At 37.5% G+C, this 22156-nt stretch overlaps 2 protein-coding genes across 2 annotated transcripts; both read left to right on the top strand.

Annotated features, from left to right (window-relative positions):
* Window positions 1-9729: 9729 nt before the first annotated feature.
* On the top strand, window positions 9730-17268 carry LOC137393283 (uncharacterized). The gene is made up of 7 exons (XM_068079767.1): window positions 9730-9869; window positions 10566-10706; window positions 10868-11237; window positions 12533-12640; window positions 13055-13246; window positions 15205-15336; window positions 16739-17268. The coding sequence occupies exons 1-7, from the start codon at window positions 9867-9869 to the stop codon at window positions 16939-16941; spliced, it is 1149 nt and encodes a 382-aa protein (XP_067935868.1). The 5' UTR covers window positions 9730-9866; the 3' UTR covers window positions 16942-17268.
* Window positions 17269-18775: 1507 nt separating this feature from the next.
* On the top strand, window positions 18776-22141 carry LOC137394082 (uncharacterized). The gene is made up of 4 exons (XM_068080801.1): window positions 18776-18878; window positions 19194-19282; window positions 21153-21327; window positions 21918-22141. The coding sequence occupies exons 1-4, from the start codon at window positions 18875-18877 to the stop codon at window positions 22139-22141; spliced, it is 492 nt and encodes a 163-aa protein (XP_067936902.1). The 5' UTR covers window positions 18776-18874.
* Window positions 22142-22156: the final 15 nt, after the last annotated feature.

The raw sequence follows: 22156 nt of genomic DNA, 5'->3' as shown, positions 1-22156 counted from the left end.
TTCATCTTAAAACAGCCGGCTAGTTGTGAAAGCGAAACAAAGGAAAAATTAGCTAACTAGCAAGAAACTTCAAACTATGAATGCCGAAGAAATTTTAATTACTTTAAGTTAATAATGAAAGTTTGCTTTTAGATTTGCTTCTAAGTTTGTCTTTTAAGACTTTGATAAAATCCAAATTTATTAAAGTCAACTGTTGTAATGAAGGATAACTTATATATCTCTCTCTGGCAAATGCTAGCGTTAGCTGCTATTGTATGTATTTAATTTTACATTTTAATTTAACACATTTCCTTGCATTATTTTTTATTTGTTGCTTTTTGAAAGCATGTGGTAAGTCAGGACAATAACCAACATGTTCTTTCTGTTACAATATCTTGTTTTGAGTGTTTTATTTGCATTTTACAGAGTATGGAAACCAATAAATATATATTTAATTGTTCTATATATAAATAAATTGCACCAACATGCGAGTAAATTGACATACGAGCTCAGTCTCGGAACGCATTAAGCTCGTAAGTTGAAGTATGACTGTATCAGAGGCAACGCCTATCAGAATCACACGCTACGGAAGAACAATTAATCCTCATCGTCGCTACCTAGAGTAGCGGGCTGTCTTTTGGGACAGCACTGTACATACTATATTACTCTACTACTTACCTTACATATTATTACATCAATACTCACATCTTACTCAACTTGCTAATTACTAGCGTCGATCATATGGACAATCAACGGGGAACACAACAATCAACATATAAACAGTTCTCTACATAACAGATAGACTCAACACATTATTAAGAGAAGGGAGGATGTTGTGACGAACTATTACCGACGCCAATATAGACTATGTTTTGCACATGCGTAAAAAGTCCATGCTCGATAAAATGGCAACTTGACAAGTAGAGTATATATTTAGGGATTTAGCCTGGCCAGGTTTATCTTTAAGATTTTCATAGTCACACATATACTGCATACACATTCTACATAACTCAAACAGGTAAGACTCAACCAAGGCTGGGTAAATCGTGATCTTAACTTTTCTTACCCCTTTGGCAACAGAGGCCACGGCAATTAACTTGAAGGAAATGTTTCGATAATTTGTCAGTCTTGTGACTAATTTTTCTCAATAGGTAGTTAAAATTTACCATAGATGGAACTTTGGCAAAGCATTGGTTTTCAGCTTGTAGCACCTTTAAAGAAGTTTCAATTTACAGTTAGCTTTGTATTTTCTAAAGAAAAAATGATTTACTAATGAGTCTACAGGTAGAGGTGGAACGAGAAACGAGACGTCTCGAGTATCGACCTGTCTCGTATCTGTCTCGTCTCGACTTAACTATTGCCAAACTCGAGACAGGAAATAGAGCTAAAGCGCCTGGGCACGGTTGTTAAAACATGGCTTCTTGCGGTAGCAACAACTCCATATATTGTAATGGATTGCGGGCAACCTCCTTTAAAGTTATACCCGGTCCGTTACTACCTGTTGTTATTGATTATGTTGGCCGCTGAGTCTAATCATGTAGTCCGGACAACGGCCCTGTTATATTTTAGTTCGGTTCTGTGTCCTTAAAACATATACCGGGTCGTATCTAATTACTCTTCGGATAATCCAATTTAATAAATAAGACTTGCGGGTAAAATGTCTGTATTTTATCGTATCGTGTCTAAACACCAACTGTCCTTCATAAAATTCGGGCCTCTTTTGCGTATATACTACCAATCGCGGGTAAAACTTGCCCGGACACAGAGAAACGAACGAAAGGCCGTGTCGACCATAGTCCGTGTTCGGTTAACAATGACGTTTCGTTAGCTCCATATAAGAATATACATGTGCATGTATACAGTAATTAATATAATTTCATGAGTACAATTTAAATATAATTCACATACTATAGTTAATACACAAACAACACTTAACATTAATGAAACGATAAGAATGAAAGTGTTATCGTGTGTTCTTTTAGTTGCGGTATTTCTTTGTAGAGCGACGGCTATAGGTTTCATTACATTAAAAAGTAAGAACTATTCAATAGATGGTAAAAATATACATGTACAAAGCAACATGTTTATAATAATTATGATCAATCAAGCTCAAAATTCTTAGAATATATAACTTCGGTATTTTAGAGCTGTTTGTGTCACTTTTGTTTACAAAAACTACATGCATATCACTATTAAAATGTTCTATTTAAATCGTTTACACCAGGTGAAAATTCAATTTAAAAATAGTTTTATTAATTTTATATATACCAAGTAGCTAGTACTTGTGTAGTGAAATCATCACCAAATGCTCATTATTTTACTGTCTCGTGTCTCGAGTCTCGACTTTTTACAAGACAGAGTCTCGTCTCGAACCTAAAAAACCTGTCTCGTTCCACCTCTATCTACAGGTGCTGGTCATTTCATGCTTTTTTAAAATTGCGTGTATGTGAAATTTGTACATTTGCTTAGTATGAACGTTGACCAACTCACCTCTTCTTTTGAACACACAAGAGCAAATGCAAGGGTGTGCCTCTCAAGTTTAAGTTACTAGCCAACATTTAGTAGTTATATCGCAGTGGGGCTCACGACTGGGGTATAAGCTTAACCTTAAGCTATACTTTAAATAGTAGATGTCTTGTATAAGCCTTCAAAGCAGGTCCAGCAAGTTCACCATTCCTGGCAAGAAGCGCTTCGGCTATCTCCGTCAGTTATTGTCTAGCTTCGCCAGTACTTCGTGACTTTCCATTAGGGTCAATGCCTGATCTTACTATATCCTACACCTCCCCTTTAAGGACCCTTCCAGGGTGCCATCACACCCTCTCTACAACATAAATACAAACAGCCAGCCGTAACTTCTTTTTTTTAAATTTTATATATATATATGTACACCTCTATTTAGATGAACCTCTTCCTTAATTTTCCCATATTAATTTTGTTCACTCTCCTTATTTCTCTGGCCCAGTCTTTCGTTATATCTCTCGTTGGGTGAATACCATCCCTCAGCAGTTGTGGTCTGAATCTATACATGTGGTTCCTTCTAGTTTTTATCCTCCTATTCATATAGGGGGGTTGCCATATTTCTACCCATACTGAAATCCATTAGTCGGTTCTTGACCACAACCATCCTTCTCACCATCCTAGTACCACGTCCATTGTCATTTCTAACACTGCTGTCCCTACTTCTTGCCCTTAAAGCTAGATGATTGTTATAACTGGCAAAGTCCATGGGATAGATTGTACAAATAACTTTAGTAACGTCATTTTTGAACATCCATATATTATAAGGTTCATATATCTCATCCAAAGTACCATTATTGGGTCTATCTAAACTATATTGTCTTAAACTACCCAAATAATTAATCCTACTAAACCTTACAGGCTTTACATGAACATAGATAATAGAATTGCAAAACCTTCCAAAGTCTGATGTTATATATTGTAACGCCTCACTCCACGTCAGACGGGTATTGATATAGTCTCAAACGAGGAGTCCTCCAACTCCCTCACAATGCAGTTTCGCAGAACAAAAGTTTTCATGTTTACAACAAATTATATCAGTTATATAACAATGCATTTAAAACAACATTAAAAAAAAACCTGAGAAACTATCAAGATAAACCAAGGAAATCAGATAATTATAAATCAAACTTCTTTGGAGGTTTCAATTGCCTTTCTGATTTTGTGATGTACACTGGTTTGGGGTCGCTCTGTCATTTAGTAGATCTTCTTTTTCTAGGTGATGACTGTGTCTGTTGTTGTGGTTCCTCCCTTTCTTGTGGAGCTTGTTGTCTCTGAAGAATTAGACTCTGTTGTCTTGATGTGCATCTATTTACCGGACTGTTTCCTGTTGGTAACTCATTCTCCCGCCTGCTCTCACTAGTATATGTACTCGTTGTCTCCTGAGTAATTTCTCTATCATCCTCCTGTCCCCTTTTTGTATGTTCTTCATGTACTGGCCTTGACTCTTTAGGGCATCCTGCTGCTGTCTGTCCCCTTTCTCTGGTCAGTTCTGGAGAAGCCTGCACTTCTTCTGACTCCGTATTCACTTCACCTCTTCCTACTACAAGAGCCCGATTCTTCCTAAAAAGTATATCATTAGAACTTCTAGCTACTATTTTCCTTCCTCTAGTAGCAACTACTCGAGTTGGAACACTCTGACCTCCTAGATTTTTACAATAACTGGCTGATTTATAGTTAAATCTGATCTTGGTTTTGTCGCGTATCGTTTGTTATACCATGAGCTTCTTTTGGCTCGAATTTGTGCCTCTTTATCCTTCAGCTTTTTCAAGTCAATTCTCCCTTCGGGCATAATGCCCATCGAATTCATCGATCTGTTGAACAATAATTGTGCTGGTGAATAACCTTATGACAATAGTGTGTCCCTATACACACACAACGCTGCTTGCAACTTGTTCATCAGTCCTTTTACTGTTCCTACTGCCCTTTCGGCTTCACCATTGCTTCAGGGATAACTTGACGCACTCGTAATGTGTTCGATGTCCCATTTTCTGAAAATAAAATTTTATTCTTCTCGAAACAAACTGTGGACCATTGTCACTGACCATGGTGTTTGGAATCCCTATGGTATAAAATAGTTCTTCCAGAATCCTTATGACTACAGATGAGCTGGACGAGTCCTTCAACTCATGCACTGTAACAAATTTCCTAAAATAATCTATCAGCAACAGATATTATTTTTCATTTTTTTCAAATATATCCATTGCCAATCTCCACCAGGGTCTCTCTGGTATCGAAGTAGTTACCAATGGTTCCCTTGGTTTCAACCGAAACTGTTCGCATTTGTCACAATTCTCAACCATTGTTCTAATTTCTGCTGTCATACCCGGTCACCAGACTATCTCTGTTGCTCTTTGGATGCTTTTTGTTTCTCTTTGATGTCCTTTATGTATATCTTCTAACACTTTCTGCTTTTCCAGCAATGGAATAAATACACGATTGTTGTCTAGAACCATACCATCAATGTATGTCAGAAAATCCCTAAACGTGTAACACTGTTCAGCTACTTCCGGCAATCTCTTCAAGTCCGGCCATCCATCTGCGATTTATTTACGTAACAGCACTACTAATTCATCTTCTAGTAGTATTGCGTTGATTCTGTTTAATGTTCGTAGCAATTGGGATTGCTGCTATCATTTCAAATACCATCTTTGAGTCCTTCAACTCGTCTACGTCTTTTCCTATCTCTTCCACTAGACCCTTTGACAACGCATCAGTCAGCACTAACTTTTTACCAGGTGTATATGTGATCGAGTACCTATATGCCATCATTCGTAGTCGGAAACGTTGCACTTTAACTGGTAGCTTGGCCAGTTCCTTGTTACCTTGTACTGCTAGTAGTGGCTTGTGATCAGTTTCTATTGCAAAATCTTTCCTGTCACATAGTAGTTGAACTTGTCGCATGCCCAGGCTATAGCCAAGGCTTCCTTTTGTATTTGTGCATGGTGTTTTTCTGCCGAAGTGAGGGTCCTCGAAGCATAAGCTACAGGTCTCCACTCTTCCTCGATCTTTTGTAATACAGCTGCACCCAATCCAGAGGACGACGAGTCAGCGCTGATCATTGTGTCAGCAGACAGAGTACAGAACCAATACTGGGGTATTTGTTAAAATCTCTTTGACATTTTTAAACTGTTTATTTTGTAGTTCTCTCCACACCCAATTACAGGCTTTGCCTAATAGCTGATGTTAATGATGAGTCCTATCTGCTAATAGCGAAGTAAATTTTCCCAAGTAGTTGACCGTTCCAAAAAAACATTTTAATTCTGTTGTATTGGATGGCTTCGGAAAATTTGTCACGGCTTTGGTTTTTTCCGCATCAGTTCTTATTCCCTTTTCGTCAATTATGTGGCCTATAAATTTAGTTTTGTTCACTTCAAACTCACATATTTGAATTAAGTGTAATGTCTGCTTTTTCCAACCTATCGAGTACTTTTCTCAGTCTCGTACCATGTTCTTCTTTCGATGAGCAATGAACCAAGATGTCATCCATTTGACAAATAACTCCTTCAAGACCCATTAACACCTCCTGCATTTCTCTTTGGAATGTTTCTGGGACGGAACTTATTCCAAACGGCAATCTTTTACAAAAGATTCTGCCAAACGGTGTAATAAATGTTGTCATCTTCTGTGATTCAGGGTGTAATTCCAACTGCCAATAGCCACAATAGGCACCTCATTTACTGATCACTTTGGAGTTTCCTAGCTCTGCCAGTGTCTCCTCTGAAGTTGGAAGTGGGTGGTATTCTGTTCTTACTGCTCTGTTAAGGTTAGTGAAGTATATACAGACACAAAGCTTTCTATTTTTTTTGGGCACTGTGATGCAAGGGGCGCACCATTCTGTTGGCTCTTCAATTTTCTCAATTACTTTAAGTCGTTCCATTCTTCGCAGTTCTTCTTTCAATGGTTTTTTTTGCGCTGCTGCGACCCTTCGAGGGACCCTTGGTACGAATGGGTCAATCTTTTCATTTATTAATATTTTCACTTTAGTGTCTAATGATCCTAACCCTACAAACAGTTTAGAATACTCCTTTTTCCAATCACTTCCTTTCGCTTTTTCTACAGTTCCTACAAACTATCAACCTAACGTTGCTATTGCTGGCTTTCCCGACAATGGCGAAACTACATAGATTGTCTACAAAGTACACAGTTTTCTCAACTTGTCTACTTCCAGTAGACAACTTTACAACTGCCTGACCAATAACAACCAATTCATGGTTTATTGCTCCTCTCAATCTTTTATTCGAGTGTCTTGTATTGCTCACAACTTTTTAAATTCTGATAGAATAGCTGTTACTGCTGCTACAGTATCTATTTTAAATTTAATTTTTTAGGTATTTACCTTAATATCTGCTAACCAAGCTTTTGACGTTTCAGTTAGTGATTCAGACACTCCATCTAGTCCTTCGGAGTCGCCCAAAAATAGACCTTCTAGTTCATCACACTCAACGTCCTCAGCTCTATTTTTGTAGCCTACTTTACAGACCTTAGCCCTTGCCCAATGTCCACGACCTTTGCACATGTAACAAATTCCGGGCCGGATATCTATCTTTTGGATGAGCTGGTTTATTGCTAAAGTCACACTTGGCCATTATTTGGCATGGCCAAGTGTGACTTTCTTTACCATTATTTTGTCCTTGTCTTCTCTGACTACTAAATCTATCCTGACGATAATCATCATTTGACCTAGCTTGATATCCTGTCCTATATTGTCTAACAGAATCTAAGCTTTGGGACTGTTTGACTGTATCCAAATTTTTCATACCCAGCTCCTGACTTGTCATCTTTGATGCCTGAGCATGGTGGCTTACATACTGTTTAGCTTTGGTTATGCATTTATTCAGGTCTAAGTCCTCTACATCTATTAAATATTCCCTAATTTTATCGTCAGCAACTCCTACAACTATCCTATCCTTCACCATTTCATCACGAATTGTTCCATAGTCGCAGTTGTCTGCTTGTGACTGTATTTGTGTAATAAACTGATGGATAGACTGAGTTCCTTGCTTGATATTGTTAAACTTAACTCGTTCAAAAATAAAAAATTTTACCTGTTCAAAATGCCGATCAAATATGGCTATTACATTATCTAATGTCTTGGTTCTTCCTTCTTCCATAGCATGAAAGGTGAATTTGATTATATATCGGCACACTATCATATCCCATTAAGAGTAGCAAATTGGCAATCTGTTGATCAGGCTCTATTTCTGAATATTTTTTATCAATTTTCAATATTTCAAATTGAGCTTTAAAAACTTTCCAATTGAGTACTAAATTTTCACCTTTAAAATTTAATCTCTGCACAAAACGATCTTCTCTACTTTCAGTCATGTCAATTTCTTGCACAACCCCAATCAATATGATTTATTTGTACCAGAGTTCCTAAAAACTTGTTATAATTGAGTTCTTACAAATTCGCTACTAAGCACCTCAGCAGAAACAGTAGCAACTCAATACAATGTACCAATGTTAACAACAGAAGTTCCTACAAACTTTCTGATTATGATTCGTATCTTAAATATACCACGAATTCCTACAAATTCGCCAACTAGGCTTCTAGTAGTTCACTTCTGACACCATGTAGTATATGCTTAACCTTAAGCTATACCTTAAATAGTAGAAGTCTTGTATAAGCCTCCGAAGCATGTCCAGTAGGCTCACCATTCTAGACAAGAAGCGCTTCGGGTATCTCAGTCAGTTATCATCTAGCTTTGCCAGTACTTCGTGACTTTTCGTTATGGTCAATGCCGTTCTTACTATATCCTACAGTTAGGGGCAGTGTGTTAGAAATGTTAGTTTATGGATTATGTGCGGGGTTAAAAGATCTCTGATTTAAGTTCTCCAACGGTTTGTGCTAAGCAGCTGTTGTGGTAGGCAGATTTCTTGGTGTATATTGTATGTGGTTTTCTATTGACCATAGCTCTGGTGGAAACCATGGATGTCAATCGGCCTTGTATCAGATCATCATATGAATTTGACAGTGCAGTGTGTTTTTTTTCGTTAGATGGAATACGCAGTAGGAGGGTGTGTCTCGTTTTCTTGCGTCTTTCAGCAAGTGTGTCAATTTCAAAGACTTGTCTGATCATTTGTGCATGTAATTAACCTGGTTTGTAATTAATAGGAAGTTACATGTTAGAGAATAGTTTTCAATGGTTCCATTGTATCATTCATGAACATCTCCCTTTAATGAAATAGAAAATCAAAATAGTGAATGTATGATGCGATTTTTGTTAATTAGTGTAACAAAGTTACTGTATCAAAGTGATTTATCAGTTATTTGGTCATCTTGTATGCTCAGTACTTGAGTGGTAAGTGAGTGTTGTAGTTTGATATGGGACAAGATAGATTCATCAGGTTGTTGCTGCATGTGCAATTAGGGTTTTTGTTCAAATTTCATGATGTTGTCAGGATCAATGTAGGTATGGGGAACATCATCTGTAGTAGTAGTGTATCGTTTGTGTGGTATCATCAACCGTGGTATACGCCTCTGCCACAGATGGTTGGGTTTGATCGGCAATGGCATTGTTCACCATTTCATCTTTCATTTCCATTTGTTCTCATTTCATATCACTGTCACTGCTGGCATATTTGGTTCTGACATCAGCTCTCTCAGGTCAACTCAATTTTTTTCTAATTATGTTGCCTATTTTTTTGTTCAAAACAATGTGATTATGATCTTATGAAAAGTCAATAAGTTTCCCTTTTTCTGCCTATTTATCAATTCATTGGGAATTTTTGTTTTGTGAGACCCATTGATCGCAAAATTGAAACAACAATATAGGCCATTTGAGTTCTAGCAAAACTTAAGACGTTAAGAAAAGATAAATTACCATTTGCACTCTCATTGATTGTACTGAAAGTGCCACCTGAGGTATTTTGTCAATACCCTGCTTAACCATTTTTTAATTATACATGTATATGTTTTGGGGAAGGTTGTTTTAATAATCTGTCATACAGACTATTTTGGGCAGATATTTACGGAGTCATATTCCCACAAGACTCACACACTCTATCACTCAAAACGTTAATTTGACTCGTATCATACAGTCATATGTATGGTATTAGCCATCTACTCTATGATATACTTGAGCTTGCGTCAAACTGCAATAGCACATGTAATTTTCAGCACAAAGGCATGTTTAAAGATCTAATGTGCAATGATAATAAATGCACTGCATTGTGGGCAGGCATGAGTATTTACAACAGAGGTTAGTGGCACTTTTCAACCTCTTGTAGGTTTATAACTGTCTGATAAAAGTATTAGTGCATGGAGGTTGCTTACTGCCATTCTCTACTGTTACACAATCGGTGCTGACCAGGGGATATGAGAGGACTGGTACTGGCCACTTAGAGCTGATAGTTGCGAGAGAGTCATGGTAGGAAGTTTAGAAAGGGCAAGGCCATTGCTTTTAGCTCGTCATTATTTTGGATTTTTATGCACTAGGGCTACTCGCTCTAGAAGATGGTTAACATATTTAGCCATATTACTTTTATATTTATTTATATATTTAACATATAAAAGTGTGAAACCTAAAGAAAATTACATTGCAAGTTTGTATATGATTCACTAACGATTTGCAGTAAAAGATTCTTTGTGGTCAGCTAGTAAAATACAGTCTGGAATAGCTATTACTATTCCAGAATGGCAATAGCTAGCTATAGTAGAATAATTTAATTTCAAATCAAAATAAATGGAACTGATAATTTAGTAAATGTATTTTTAATAAGTAATTTGTTTAAAGCGAGAATAAATTCGAATAAAGTTGTACCACCAATAAATGTGCAAGGGCTCATAAATAACTATAGTTTGCTATTGGTTCACTAGCCGGGACGAGCATTTTCAAATCAACATTGACAGTGTCAGTTTAACAAATGATGTGATGTTAACGCCCGCAAACTTTTGTCATATGCATTATGGGACTGCCAAATCACTTAGAAAACTGCTTATTAAGCGCTTTTCAAACAGGGTAGCAGGTTTTTCACTCCACATTGTATTGATTCAATCTTCCTTCACATAATGAACCATGATGATGGCCACGGGAGCTGCCTTCCTATTTGCTTTCGTTTGTTAGAGCTTAGAAGATGCAGAAGAACCCCATGTCGTTCTTGATAATGGCTCTAGAAACATCAAGGCAGGCATGGCTGGTTTGGAAGCCCCCACTGTTCTCTTTCCTAATGTAGTTGGCAATGCTAGGACACTGAAGCAGGCTGAGGTGGGTGTCAAGGAAATGTATACTATAAAATAAAATTGCGTTTAGTTTCTAACAAACTTTTATAACGTGAGGGAAGGGTTGTGAAGTTTTTAATACACAAGTTTCATTCTCACTCCACTTCTACACACCGTAGATACTCTGATACTGTGCGTTGTACTCAGGGCATTGAAGCAGCAGCTGACCGGTATATTGGAGATCACGCTCAGTCACAGAGGCATATGTTGAGCCTTGCATATCCTATGGAACATGGTATTGTCAGAGACTGGTGCGCGATGGAAGAAGTTTGGAACTATCTGTACAATTCAAAGCTGCAGGTCTCTCCCTCAGAAGCCTCTCTCCTAATAACCGAACCGTCACTTAACCCCAGGTGTAACAGGGAGAAGATGTCAGAGGTGTTGTTTGAAAAATTCCAAGTACCCCGAATGGCTATAGCCAATCCGGGTATGCTGGCTGTGTATGCTGCTGGCAGGGTCTCGGCTGTGTCCCTTGAATGCGGTGATGGAGTGTGCCAGGTTGTACCTATCTATGAAGGTATGTCATAAATCAATCTTTTTATATTGATAGACCTTTAGTTGTTTGTTCAAGAGTTTCTAATAACTTCTGATTTAGAGATTCTGTGATCCAATAAGGCAGAGTCAGCAGAAGAAACTATGATACTTTAGAATTTAAAGTTTGATCTATTAACAGCTTCTCTGTGAGTGCCATACACTATATATATTGCTAGTTTGGCATGTGTAGTGAGTGCCATACACTATATATACTGCTAGTTTGGTATGTGTAGTGAGTGCCATACACTATATATACTGCTAGTTTGGTATGTGCAGTGAGTGCCATACACTATATATACTGCTAGTTTGGTATGTGTAGTGAGTGCCATACACTATATACACTGCTAGTTTGGTATGTGTAGTGAGCCCCATACACTATATATACTGCTAGTTTGGTATGTGTTGTGAGTGCCATACACTATATATACTGCTAGTTTGGTATGTGTAGTGAGCGCCATACACTATATATACTGCTAGTTTGGTATGTGTAGTGAGTGCCATACACTATATATACTGTTAGTTTGGTATGTGTAGTGAGTGCCATACACTATATATACTGCTAGTTTGGTATGTGTAGTGAGTGCCATACACTATATATACTGCTAGTTTGGTATGTGTAGGCTCCACAGATTTATACTGATCCACATGTTGTTACAGGTTATACTGGTATACGTATTGTTACAGGTTATACTGATCTACATATTGTTACAGGTTATACTGGTATACATCTTGTTACAGGTTATACTGGTATACGTATTGTTACAGGTTATACTGATATACATATTGTTACAAGTTATACTGATATACATGTTGTTACAGGTTATACTGATATACATATTGTTACAGGTTATGCTGATCAACATGCTGTTACAGGTTATACTGATATACATATTGTTACAGGTTATACTGGTATAAATATTGTTACAGGTTATACTGATATACAAGTTGTTACAGGTTATACTGATATACATATTGTTACAGGTTATGCTGATCAACATGCTGTTACAGGTTATACTGATATACATATTGTTACAGGTTATACTGGTATAAATATTGTTACAGGTTATACTGATATACACGTTGTTACAGGTTATACTAATATACATGCTGTTACAGGTTATACTGATCTACATGTTATTACAGGTTATACTGATCTACATGTTGTTACAGGTTATACTAATATACATGCTGTTACAGGTTCTACTGATCCACATGTTTTTACAGGTTGTACTGATCCACTTGTTGCTACAGGTTGTACTGATCCACTTGTTGTTACAGGTTATACTGATCCACACGCTATTAAGAGGTTTGACTTTGGAGGTAGAGATTTAACCACTCATCTCTCCACACTGCTGAGATCTAAGGGATTTACGTTTTCTACTACAGGTGAGTTTCACGTCTTTTTTGTGAACTGTCCTTCTGTTATTATTTGTTGTTCTGGAACATTCTTATGTGATGTAGCATGTGCACTGAGCTGATCCTGCCCATCAACATTGCTGTGGGATTTCACTTTTTATACAAGAGTGTTCATTAAAAGGCTTCTTATAGTTACAGACTATTTGTTATAATAAAATTAATTTTAATACAGCTAACGATATCGTTTTCACTAATGCTGTAACACCATGCAATCAGCTGAGATGGAAATAATGAGAAAATGAATAGAAATACAATAGAGTTATGCTATGTGTTCAACAGTTTAAAATACAATAATATTAGTTACAGTTAATATTAAAATACAGTTAATATTATGATATATTATTAACTGTCTAAAATATTTAAAGAGTCGTGTTGTGTTTTCAGCTGAGATGGAAATAGTGAGAGACATGAAGGAAAAACTCTGTTACACAGCTTTAGACTTTGAACAGGAAATGATAGCCTCTAGTACCTCCTCATCTACTGAGAAATCTTATGAGCTTCCGGATGGTTCCGTCGTGACAGTAGGCAACGAGAGGTTCAGGGTTCCAGAGTGCATGTTCCAGCCAGCTTTGCACAGTAAGTAAATCAAAGTAGTCACATTGTTAGTAGTTCTTTCTAGCAGCCTCCATAGAAGTCTATCCATTAGGTACTTATTAGAAACATACTTGACTACAGCGATTGCTGGCATCATGTGTGTGATTGCAGTTGGTATGTTAACATGAGTGTACTGCTATACAAGGTGTACACCTTCATCTCGGTTGTCTTGGTGCACTTGTTGGAGTGTTTAGACATGTCCTTATAGACCTATCAAACGGCACTCATCTGCGTGCTTGCTTATTTGTTTGCATGTGTATGGGTACAATTTGTATATCATTACGTGAATACCATAAAACCTCTTATTAAATGCCATGGCGCTCTATTTTTAACCCATCTGTCAAGGTGGCGGTCAAATAGTGGTGGCGTTCAATTGAACATTGTACGGTATGCTTGTTTGTGCTAAAACAAAGTGTGCTAAAACAATGTGACACGACATCTTGCATTGGTAAATTAAGTCTGGTCACTAACTTCCTGAGATCATACAACTACTGAGATTGTTTGTATGGAGTTATCACTTCTTGGATGAAAGTTATTGTATACTTGATTTATTGGCTAAATATCACCAGTAGGTGTGAAATAAGGGAAACTGTGGATCATTTCCTTCTATAAACTTTTGAACAATAAATGATGAAAAGCAGAGAGTCCATATGAAGTTGTACATAAAGCTTTTTACATCTTCACTTGAAACCCTGAAGCACCTCAAATGATGAGCACTGCTTTGGTAGAAATCATCATGCAAACATGTTTAGTTTTATACAGAACCCTGTTTAATTGTATCACAGAATTTAAGCCCTTCGAAAGGATTTATACTTGTTGATGAGCCTGAGGTGCATAATTATGAGTTTGAGATGAAGTTGGACCTTTCATTAGATATCACCTTGAAAACTAAAACTGGCACCTTGCAATCTGCAATAACAACATTCTTTTAGGTTTTTTTACTGTGAGTGACTTTCATAGATCAACAGAAATCTGGTCTGTGTGCAGTGAATAGCTTACCAGGTTGAAGAAACCAAACTTTAGTCACTCAGGTATATGACCTTGACCATGAGCGCTTCATCACAACTATTTTGTGTTGTGCTATACTCCATGCACCCGCATGTAGAGTGGACATATTCACTCTGTGAAATAATATACCAATTAGAAACCGTAGCATCTGGGCATTCAGATAAAATGCAAGAGTAACATGCAACTTGGAACATTGCAACTCCACTCGACTTGAGTGGACACGCCTTAACAAATGGTCGCAACTTGAGTGGACACGATAGGAGTGACATGCCTTAACAAATGGTCGCAACTTGAGTGGACACCATAGGAGTGACATGCCTTAACAAATGGTCGCAACTTGAGTGGACACGATAGGAGTGACATGCCTTAACAAATGGTCGCAACTTGAGTGGACACGACAGGAGTGACATGCCTTAACAAATGGCCGCAACTTGAGTGGACATGATAGGAGTGACATGCCTTAACAAATGGTCGCAACTTGAGTGGACATGATAGGAGTGACATGCCTTAACAAATGGTCGCAACTTGAGTGGACACGACAGGAGTGACATGCCTTAACAAATGGTCGCAACTTGAGTGGACATGATAGGAGTGACATGCCTTAACAAATGGTCGCAACTTGAGAGGACACGTATTACTTTCCAAAGAGATGAATTTATGGGAAAAGATGGAAAAAGGTTACCAGTAGTCTGTGATAAAGTTTTGTAACTTAAGGTCAAAGGGCATGAGCCTGGCTAATAAGTTTAAGATAACTCAATTCATTAAGATTCCTTTCATAAGGAACATAAACGCATAAAGACAGTAGTGCAGTTGAATGCTGTGTTCTCTGATAGAAATTATGGCCTTCCTTCCAATCCTTCCTCTTTATTTGCCAATGCATAGAGGAGTTGTACTAGGCATGAATTGATATATATGTTTGGTGCATTTTACAGGTCCAGAGGCCGGAGAGGCAGTCCTAGGTGTACATCAAATGGTATCCGCTTGTCTCCAAGACTGTGATATCGACATGAGACGTGATCTTTCCGTCAACATCATCGTGTCCGGGGGCGGTACTCTCTTTCCAGGTGAGCTTATAACTGGATCTCTGGCTTCGTAGTACTGCCCCTTATTATAGGGCTTTCAACTGTAATTTCCTGATAGCGCCTTAGCTCAACTATACCTTATCTAAACCTTATATAGCTCGCTGTTTGTTATTGGCAGCATTGACACGAGATAGAGGTGACTGGCTGTGAGTGTGAAATAGGTCTCGCTGTTTGTTATTGGCAGCATTGACACGAGATAGAGTTGACTGGCTGTGAGTGTGAAGTAGGTCTCGTTGTTTGTTATTGGCAGCATTGACACGAGATAGAGGTGACTGGCTGTGAGTGAGAAGTAGGTCTCGCTGTTTGTTATTGGCAGCATTGACACGAGATAGAGTTGACTGGCTGTGAGTGTGAAGTTGGTCTCGCTGTTTGTTATTGGCAGCATTGACACGAGATAGAGGTGACTGGCTGTGAGTGAGAAGTAGGTAGCACCAGTAGGTACTGGCCAGCTTCTGCACCAGAGTATAATATAGCCAGTGGCCAAGGAGTCGTTCACCTCTCTCATTGCATTCTCATAGATTATGAGTGCCTCGCTATTCCTCTTTGGCATAGATATTACTTATGTCTAAACATAAGGGTTCTTATGTCATTCATTACTTCTTATTGCTACAATTAAAGCTTTAGTCTGTAAAGTGGCGAGTTGGTAATAACGTTAAAATGCTGATTACATCATCTCTGAAAAGATAAATGCAAAAGTTTTACCACATTTGTCAATTTCAGTGCTTTCACAGTTAAGAGCTTCGTTCTTTTTTAATATAATTGTGTTGTGTAAATACAGATAATGGTTTCCATATTAATAAATGCCATTTTATCATTTTGCATGTGTGCATGCGTGTGTGTGCGTGCGTGCGTGCGTGTGTGTGTGTGTCCAATTAAACGCTGTGTTTCTTTTTTGGCCAATTTCATCCAAACTTCACACACATATACTCCGCCAGGTCGCTAAAAATACTTTATTTTAAAACTTTGTCTGGTTCCTAGAGAACTAGTCTGAAAATCCATCTGCTGGCTCTGATTGTGAAAATCCATCTGCCGGTTCTGATTGTGAAAATCCATCTGCTCTCTGATTGTGAAAATGAAAGCAATTTCAGGAATTGCTGGGCTTACTGCTAGTTTGTATAAAAGAGGAGTTGTTTTATCTTACTATCATCTAAATAGTACTTGAAGCAGTTTGTATATGACTGAAGCCATATTGGTTGCAGCCCATAAAACAGGTTCAGTAAATAATGCAAGTGTAAAAGCCTATAAATAAAATACTCAATAATAATAATAATGGTGTGTGGAAAACGCTGTGCGATGTGACATTGACTAATACTTGGCTTGTCTTTTTAAATGATCCTGTCATTCCTGCTATAATTTGATAAGGTTAGATTTGATTGAATTTTAGGGTTTGCTGAGCGGCTAGACATCGAGATAAGAAAACTCATGTTTGGAAAGCGGAGGCTTCGTGTTGTCGCTAGAGATGGAGCCTATTTGGTCTGGATTGGTGGTTCGGTGTTGGCCTCTCTGTCCGTGTTCCCCAACCTCTGCAGGACTAAAGCAGACTATGAGGAATATGGTCCGGTAGTCTTAGAACGGCAACTATTCTGATTGTATTTACTGAAGAGTATATATTATTCTCTATTATATATTATTCTATATTATTCCCTGTAAAGACTGTTAAAACTTTAGAGCTTAGATTACCCGAGTGAGATGCTTTATAGAGTTTGACAGGAGAGTTCTTGGGAGCTGCCACTTTACAATTGTTTTGCGGCTTTTCAAACGTGAGCCGTAATATTTATATATTTTTCGATTTACTATGACTTTTTTATTATTTTATGATATTTCCTGAATTATCATCTACTATAGAAAGCTTTGTATCGATGTTATTAAAAACCTACATATGTTTTTATGTTTTTGAAACTGTACAATATAGAACCGTGTCATCATACTTTTTCATTTTGCTAGTCAAGTATGGTAGGGCTATCGGCTTATTAGGTAAAGTCTATTTGAAGAAGCTTTGTGGCAGTATCAGCTATTTAGTTTCAACCCTTGTAAACCCCTATACAAGTATGTATGATCATCTTCCACCACTGGTTCAAGTGTATCTCAGCTGTCAGGTCAGAGAGGTTGTGTGCAACTTTATGCAATACTCTCTGTTGTCGGGGTTCAAACAGGGATCCAGTCACTGATGGTCAGGCTACAAAGGGTAGGTGTGGTTTGCCTGTTTCTTTCCTGTTCTTGTTCTGAGGAAAGAAGGGGTACTATATATACTGAAATAAATGGCAGTAGCTGCAATATAGTCAGCATTACGTCGGTTGATATATACATGTAGGTGTGCAGCAAACTTGAGATATGCTCATGACTATTGTTTCGAAGAATTTCACTGTACTACATAGCAGGGGTGAATATTCTATTATTAAAATGCATGTCTGCGTATGCCTGAGTGTGTTGAAGGATTCTACTGATTCAAACAATTGCATTTTAATCAATGGTTGAGAGTGTAGTTTAGTGGCACTGGGTCTTGTAGCTGCAGTGGGCACACATGGCACTCATAGCTAGCCGTGGGTATATACAGTACATACAGCCATCAGTGGGCATATACAGTACATACAGCTGTCAGTGGGCATATACAGTACTCATAGCTAGTGGTGAGCATATACAGTACATACATCTATCAGTGGGCATATACGGTATTCATAGCTAGTGGTGGGCATATACAGTACTCAGCTAACAGTGGGCACATACAGTATTGTGCTCATAACTAACAATGAACAGTTCACTCTAACTTAATCATTTGTTGACTTGCACAACATTAGTGAAACAAGAGGTCTTTAATATATACATTTATATATATATATGTATACACATTTATATATATGTGTATATGTATATATGTATGTATTTGATTGTGGTAATATGCAAAGGAGGTCAATTTTATTCTCCACTTGTAAGTGCATAAGATAAGCTTATTGGGACACTAAATATATAGCACTGTTTATAGTAATATTTCCTATAAGTTAAAGAGAAACCAAGTCATATAAATTTCATGTTATAGACATAGAACCCTCTAGAATTATTTAGGTACAGGATGTGCATCATCACTGATAAGCTGCTGGTTTAAAATTGCTTAAGCAAGTTGGAGCTGCAATGACAGGCCACAAACTTGATTTTATAGTTTTCCAGCAGTTCTGCAGGAATATACAGTACAGAATAAGACCGCTGCCTGTCACGCGCAGAACTTATCATGCTCAATGTATTGAATCTGGCTTACGTAAACAGTTACCATTGTATTATTCTATGATAAAACAAACTGTAAACATAAAGGGTTCAACAAACCATTCTCCTTAACTTTATCTCAACATAATTCGAGGTAAAATATAGTAATAGAATGCAGTAGCTAGAAGCATTCTATGACAAGACAGACCGTCGCATAAGGGTGCCAACGAGTACGAGCGATTTGTATATTTGGCGTGGATGTCCTCTGCAGGCGATCATCTGGTCACCAAAGCTGAGCAGAGACGGTTCTGATCTATTCTCCCTGATGGGTAAGCACATTTAACATACATGTAGGTATTTGAAATAACAAACTAGCTAAAGATAACATCCTAGAAACTTTAAAGCAGTCTATGCATTTACCACTTTTCTTAGGAGATAATTTGCTTTAGTTGCCAGGCCAATCAGATTCACATGCAGTAGGTAACAGTTTACTTTTTGTAATTACTGTAGTTGTTATTCTCACCTGCTATGTATGTACTATGTAGTCAAAAAACTTTTTATAGCCTTAGACCTCAAGCTTCAAATCATTTTAATTGACTTTAAAACTGTGACAGGCCCCTTACCATCATTTTTGTGTATTTTAGAGGAGACTTCAGCGATACGACAATCTTTCAGTATGGTGGCACATCTTATAGGTCCTACTAAGTGGATACAGCTAGCCAAGGAAATGCAGGTACTTGTTCCTAATGCTAACCTAATCCATAATAGTAGTTCAGTAAAGGCAGGTGCTTTTCCGTTAACGGCTGATAAACAGCTACCTGTTCATGCAGGAGATTGCTGCTAATTTATCAGTTTGGTATCAGCAGGAGATTGCTGCTAATTTATCAGTTTGGTATCAGCAGGAGATTGCTGCTAATTTATCAGTTTGGTATCAGCAGGAGATTGCTGCTAATTTATCAGTTTGGTATCAGCAGGAGATTGCTGCTAATTTATCAGTTTGGTATCAGCAGGAGATTGCTGCTAATTTATCAGTTTGGTATCAGCAGGAGATTGCTGCTAATAACTAACAACCATTTTATAATTTTTATATTTGTTATTATTTTGAAGCTTGAACGCTGATTATTATATTTTGTGTCTTTTGTCTAATAGCTTATGCAACACAATGTCCAAAACCTCATTTTCTATCTTTAGAATCCAAATTAAATTTTGAGAGAATTATTAAATTTAGAAAAACACCATATGACTTATAAGTGTACATAATATTAGGATATGAAGATAGATGTTTATTACAATAGATGTTTATTAGGATAGATATTTGTTAGGATAGATATTTACTAAGTTACATGTTTATTAGAATAGATATTTATTAGGATACTTGTTTATTAGGATACATGTTTATTAGGATACATGTTTATTAGGATACATGTTTATTACGATACATGTTTATTAGGATAGATCTATATTAGGATAGATGATCTGTCTATCTATGGTTATTAGGATAGGTGTTGATTTGGATACCCTCTAAAGTTGATAACTAGTGGGCTCGTCACAATCTTTTGGTAATCTCGCATACATGTATTCTCACATATTCTTGCTTTTTTAACCTGCCTAATGATAAGATTCCTACATACTCAATGTAAAAGGTAAAACTTGAATAAAACTTCTATTGGTCACCGCTCTCTAAATTTTTCGAACTTTCTCAGCCAGATGTGTTATAGTGTTACACATATATAAAATAAAAAAAATTAGTGTTTTCTCTTTTTGTAAACTCTAATGGGTTCACACAGCCTATGCTAAGATTTCCTACAGACACCTGGATTCGAGAGCACTCATTTTCAAATCTCAGTTGTTCACAACAATGTACGATTCTGCAACTAGTTTACATTAATCTCTGTGGGAACTTTCAAAAGTCACACTCATTGTGCAGGCTGCATGCAGTGAGATTGATAATGCTGGCCTCCTTTGATATCTGAGTGTTGATTTTGCTATGGGTTGTTTTGCTATGTAAATCTACATTATTTATGGCGATTATAGTAAATGTAGGCTACTTGTATGTCCAGAGTGTGTGACCTGCAGACAATAGATAATCATATGCATGGTCAAGTGCAGTTAAGTGCGCTAAGTCTTTCATATCCACTTCATTTGGGTAAAAAAATTTTAATATAATATATTGGTAACATGCGTTACATTCGCTATACATGTAGATATACGTGTAGATATACATGTAGATATACGTGTATACGCCAGATATATGTATCATCTCTCTAATTGTGCAGTCATAAGCAATCAAATACGGTCTGTTCTCTCGTGTGAGCTTCTATTTGGTGTTGTTATGTACTTATCTTTATTAAATTTATGATTAGCAATGAAAATCGTTGGTCTCGAGCTGGTAGCAGGTCGTTCAGGTGCTTCTCACTGCTGCCACACTCTACGGTCATTCCTAAGTGATTTTTAATCTACTCAATAAAAAGCATTATTTTACTTAACAAAGATCAATAAATTTACAATTGGTAATTTCCGACTCAAACAAATTACTGATCCGGCCTCTTATAAGCTCATTGACTAGTCTAAAAAAAATTATGATTCTTTATAAATATTAACAGATCTATGCCGACAAGGACTTTGATGAGGAAATCGGCAAATTAAAGAAGAGATATCGAAATACGCCTGACCGCATCTGGACCTGCCTTATGGATTGGAAACTCACTCTAGGCCGAAATGCAAAGATAGAATACCTCATATGCAGCTTGCATGCCATAGACATCCACTGGCTCGCAGGTAAATTTACTATACACCTTGCTTGCCATAGACATCTACTGGCTCGCAGGTGAATTTACTATGCGACATGGTTGGTGTAGACATCCACTGACTTGCAGGTAAATTTGCTAAACACCTTGCGTACCATAGACACCCGCAGGCTGCAGGTAAATTTGCAATACACCTTGCGTGCCATAGCCATTCGCAGGCTGCAGGTAAATTTTCTATACATCTTGCGTGCCACAGACATCCGCAGGCTGCAAGCAAGCTTACTATATACCTTGCCTGTCATAGACACCCATCAGTCCACGAGTTCACACGTAAACATAGCTTGCACATCACAAACAAGTTAGCTATGTATCTAACATGTCATATGCCTCCAACAGCTTGCAGGTAAAGTTGCTGACCAATTACTCGGTCTCCCAAATAAAAACAGGAAATTTTTAGCCATATAACTTGAAGGATTATTTAATCTCACATCATACGTACTGATTCACTCGCACTCAACCAGCCTACTAATAGCTGTTATTATTAATAGCATGCAATACTTATACCTAGCTGAAATTAACTTTCTTTCAACAACTGTACGTTACCTATATGGCTTGTTACAGGAAGCATCCACAGACATCTAGATGCAGCAGGCTATGCACTCAACAAATCGATGCTAGAGTTCAACTTGGCTCCTTCAATAAATATTGATGGAAGGGGTTCTGTTGATCATCCGTTTACCCACCCCTCTTCCACCCACCCCTCTTCCACCCACCCTTTTTCCACCCAACCCTCTTCCATCTGTGATGTAGACTATAGCGCCTATGAAGATGTTGGCTTACGATAATTTCAGCATGAGTAA

Source organism: Watersipora subatra, chromosome 4 (genome assembly GCF_963576615.1).
Source record: "Watersipora subatra chromosome 4, tzWatSuba1.1, whole genome shotgun sequence".
NCBI classification, from domain to species: domain Eukaryota; kingdom Metazoa; phylum Bryozoa; class Gymnolaemata; order Cheilostomatida; family Watersiporidae; genus Watersipora; species Watersipora subatra.
Note: the sequence above shows the minus strand (reverse complement) of the source record. Positions and strands in the feature narration are given on the sequence as shown.